This window comes from Apis dorsata, unplaced genomic scaffold, assembly GCF_000469605.1.
Source record: "Apis dorsata unplaced genomic scaffold, Apis dorsata 1.3 scaffold_27, whole genome shotgun sequence".
Taxonomy (NCBI): domain Eukaryota; kingdom Metazoa; phylum Arthropoda; class Insecta; order Hymenoptera; family Apidae; genus Apis; species Apis dorsata.
Window position 1 is genome coordinate 68781 of NW_006263329.1, and position 4500 is coordinate 73280.

The following is a 4500-nucleotide window of genomic DNA, read 5'->3' on the forward strand; positions in this document are numbered from 1 at the left end:
TATAATATTAAAATATTAATAAATTTATATATAATATTAAAATATTAAATATTAAAACTACTCATATATTTTATAATAAAACTTATTATTAATTATTTAGATCTTAATATAAATATTTAAAAATGAAATAAAATTTTTATTTACAAATTCATTAATAATAAATATAATCAATTTAAATACAGAAAAATATATTCTATGAAGTATTGATTACTCCTTTCAAGCCTCGACCATATGGACTACGTTCATTTGTTAAAAAGTTATAGTTACCTCTCCTGAAAATATAATAATGATAATCTAAATTTTCCTTTTCCTTTTCCTTTATCGTTTTTCCCTCCCAAATTCAAAGAAAAGTGTAAGAAAAAAAAATTCTTATATATAAAATCTTAAAGCACAGAAGAATCAACATAAATCATTAAAAATTGTTAAAAATTAATGAAAATTATACTAACGTGTTGCTAGGGGTAGAATATCCCATTGGAATAAATAAAGTACCATTACAATTTCTTTTACACTTAGCGATGAAGGCGTTATTGTTTTTAACTGATTCCGCATAATACTCGAAAGATCTACTATGACTACAAAAATCTATAACATATGAAGTGAAAGAATAAAATTATATTATGAATTGTTGAATTAGAATTAGAAATTGTTTATCAAAAAAATTCCAAGCGATAAATCGAAATTCGAAAAGATAAAGAATTTAAGAATCATGTGCCTCATACAAACCCTGTGTTGACAGTAATGGGCCGATTATTTTACAACCTGGTTGCGGTCTATAACCATAATTGGGAAAGAAATCTACATGACCAACTTTTACAGCCAATCCGTAGAAACCCATATCAGTGTGTATAACATCCACAAATTTAGCATCGGAAGGACTTATATGAGAATTGAAAATATAATATAAAGGACCAGCAGGATCTAAGGCTATAAAAAAAAATTCAAACATTCCAATATATTTAGGATGTTTAATAATTATAATAAATAAAAAGTTATAAATCATTTTCTACTATGAGAATCAAATTTCAATATTTTCCATTCTTTAAAAAATTTATCAAATTAATAAAATTTTTTGCTCTAACTTTTTGCATTATGTTATTTAATGGTTAATTTTATTTTTAGCAAGAAAAAATAAAATATTCATAAATAACCTGTTATCCTGGGAATTTTGAAGTTCGTTTTACGACCAATTCTCGCTGCAAGTTGTGCACCTAATGAATGTCCAATTAAATGTATCTTTTCTGGATTCACGCCATTATTCACTAAATTATTCAGAGCATTGGCTATAAATGTGCTCAGTTTATTTATTGTTATCACGGAAATTAGATAAATTTGATTTGTAATATCTCGATAATCAAGTGCTAAAATATTATCTTGTGTATTATATAAATATGCTGAAATAATTCAAAAAAAAATTGAGAATTAATTGTTTTTCAAATAACAATAATATTTATAAATTAATTAAGAAAAACATAAAAAACTTCGTCATTAAATGTAATATCGTATTTAGTTTAATGAAAAAAAAGATGTAAAACGAAATTTATTATATTATGAAATATATTGATCAATTTTCCATCCATACCATTCGTTATCATTTTCACATTGTCAGAATCGATGTCATATGTATAACCAGTTAAATAAAATATTAAATTATTATCCTTTCGTATGTAAGGTAACAATTGATTAGCATTCCTTATATTTTTATCAATATAAGAACCATTCCTAAAGAAGACAATTATATACTTCATAATGAAATTTAAATATGCAAATAACTGTAACATTTTTTACTTCATTAATTTTATATTAATTGTAATTACCTATTATACAAACGCAGAAAAACATTTTCAGTGAAATATAAATCAGTCATATTTACAGTTTCTGTGAACAAAATTAATTTTCCAAATTATTAATTGTGTATTACATTAGACTGGAAAACTTTTAAAATAAAAAATTTTATATCTATATACTTTTAATAAATAAATTGAATGATTCTTAAATAAAGAATGAATTTCAATCATTTTAGAAAATTATATAATAAAACTTTGTATATGTATGAAATGTATTCTACAAATATTTCTAAGTTTCATAGTTTCAAAATTTTTCGATTACTAGTAATTATTTATTGATATAATAATTTCGCTTTTTCATTATTTTCGAATATGAAGGAATGAAATATATTAAGAATTTACCTGCTGAAGAAAAAATAAAAAAGACTAGGAAAAGACAGAAACAAACATTAATCATATTTAGATAGATGAATTAAATCTTGTGATCACTATAAATTTTAAATTAATTTATTTAAATTTTTATAATTGAATTCACTATATTCTTTTATCTTTATTTTTTTCTTGCCTATATTATTTTATTTCAATGTGTGTCATAAATATTTGAAAAACAAAATAAAAATTTAAATAAAAATAAAAACAAAATAAAAATAAAAAACTCTTAATTTACAATAGAACATTCATTATTTTTGAAGAATTGATTCCAAAACTGTGATGAATAATATATTGAATATTATTTTATTTATCTATATATATATATATATATTTGTTTATGTTATATTTGTATGTATGTTGCACACACTTTAATGTTTTTCTACAAGATTGCACTTTCAATCACTCTGATCATTAGTTTTAAAAACAAAAAGAACAATTGTATTATAATCATATTCGCAAAATTATAAAAATTATAAATTGCACAGTTGAATGAAAATTTTTCAAATTAAAAATAAATGATTATTACTCTTATGAAAATACTGTTTTAATAATTTTATAAACACTCTAGTAATAACACTTTTATAAATTTTTATTTTTATTTAGTTGATTAATTATCACCAATAATTTATTTTTTATAGAATATTGTATAAAATTATGTGTAAATATGATGAATGAACAAATTACACTAGATTTTTAATATACCTTATAGTAAAGGCATCGTAGAACAACAAACGCAGACTTATATACACGAATGAATGCTTCATACTGTGATTAGATCCAATCAAAACTGAAACTGAAAACTGGTTGCGCTATAATAACTTCTAGTAACTGAAAACTGGTTACACTATATACTAACTTTCAAAATCTACTAACTTTATAAAATCTTCCACAAAATCCGCAAATTTTTACATCATTATGATCTTGAATACCTTGAAATTTGAAGGTCAAATCAAAAATACACTCTCGGAAGGACCTTTAATTAGATTTAATATAATTCTGAAAAAATTTTGATTGATTATGATTCGTTATATTCAATATGATTTATTAATTCTAATAATGATATAAATGATAATATAATTAACAACAAACAATAATCTATAATCTCGTCTACTATCGAACAATATAAATAATAAATAAAGTTAAATAGTTATATAAAATATACTAAGATTACTAAAATAAATAAGATTCACTTTCATAAATGTCCATGCATTTAATTATAATTGATGTCTTTTCTTGTTCATCAATAATTATAAAATTCATATTATATTCTTAAATATTTTTCTTGTTAAAAATAACTAAAATATATTTATTCATTAACTTATGTAAATTGAATTTTATTTAAAATTTTATTATTTAAGTACAATTTCTTACTTATGTAATAAATTGAATTACATAATTACATAATAAAATACACAATAAATTGATAGATATAGATGTAATAGAAATTAATATTATTATAATTATAATAATATTTATTAATTGCTACATTATAATATTATTAGTAATGAAATTATAATAATTTTAATTTTTCGATTATGACATTTATAGTAAGTATAATATAGTAAACAATAAGTAAATGAAAAAGATTTTTTCATTTTTATTGTTCCATTTTTTTTTTGATCATTTGAATAATATTATTACTAAAGATACATGCACATTGAGAACATATCACTATTATTGTGTTATAATTAAATTTTGTATTAGATTATATTAATTAATATTTTTTTCTTTTCACATATTCATAATCAAAATTAAAAAACTACTAATTTTGATCAAAAAATTGTCAATCTTTGAATTGCTATATATTACTATAATTAATTATAATGTAAAAAACTTATAGAGCTTCATTTCAAAGCTTAAAGTTTCAGCCTTCTTCTAGAGATGAGTTTTCAAATTCAATTTTTTAAAGAAAGTTTTTTTTATATTATAAAACGGATTGAGAAAATAAAGTTGATGTTTTTTCAAAAATATTTTTATATTATATTTATTTTATATTATATTATATTTACTTATATAACACTAATGAATTAAAAAAAATTTATTAAAAATTATTAAAATATTTATCATCATTATTCACTTTTTTTTTTAAAAATGTATGACAGCATATCTTATTTATGATATACTAATTTTTAATTAAAGATGAATATTGCAATAAAAGAATCATTTCATACATTTTAAAAGAATATTAGAATAGATTTAGAAAAAATAAATGCAAGCAAGAAAAATGTTTATTTCATTATTATTTTTCCTTTTAATTATTTATATATATTATATATAGACA

At 19.9% G+C, this 4500-nt stretch overlaps 2 protein-coding genes across 2 annotated transcripts in view; both read right to left on the reverse strand.

The window, feature by feature from the left end:
- The window catches only part of LOC102671466, a 7188-nt gene extending 4897 nt beyond the window's left edge, over window positions 1–2291 (reverse strand). Inside the window, exons 1-6 of the mRNA XM_006607962.2 lie at window positions 2190–2291; window positions 1818–1878; window positions 1583–1722; window positions 1152–1394; window positions 723–927; window positions 59–60 (exon numbers count right to left, since the gene is read on the reverse strand). Coding sequence (XP_006608025.2) covers window positions 59–60; window positions 723–927; window positions 1152–1394; window positions 1583–1722; window positions 1818–1878; window positions 2190–2244 — 706 coding nt within the window. The 5' untranslated portion in view covers window positions 2245–2291. The remainder of the gene's footprint in view (window positions 1–58; window positions 61–722; window positions 928–1151; window positions 1395–1582; window positions 1723–1817; window positions 1879–2189) is intronic.
- The window catches only part of LOC102671098 (pancreatic lipase-related protein 2-like), a 24612-nt gene continuing 20254 nt past the window's right edge, over window positions 143–4500 (reverse strand). The window contains exon 7 of the mRNA XM_031510529.1: window positions 143–272. Within this exon, the coding sequence (XP_031366389.1) occupies window positions 194–272 (79 nt within the window). The 3' untranslated portion in view covers window positions 143–193. The remainder of the gene's footprint in view (window positions 273–4500) is intronic.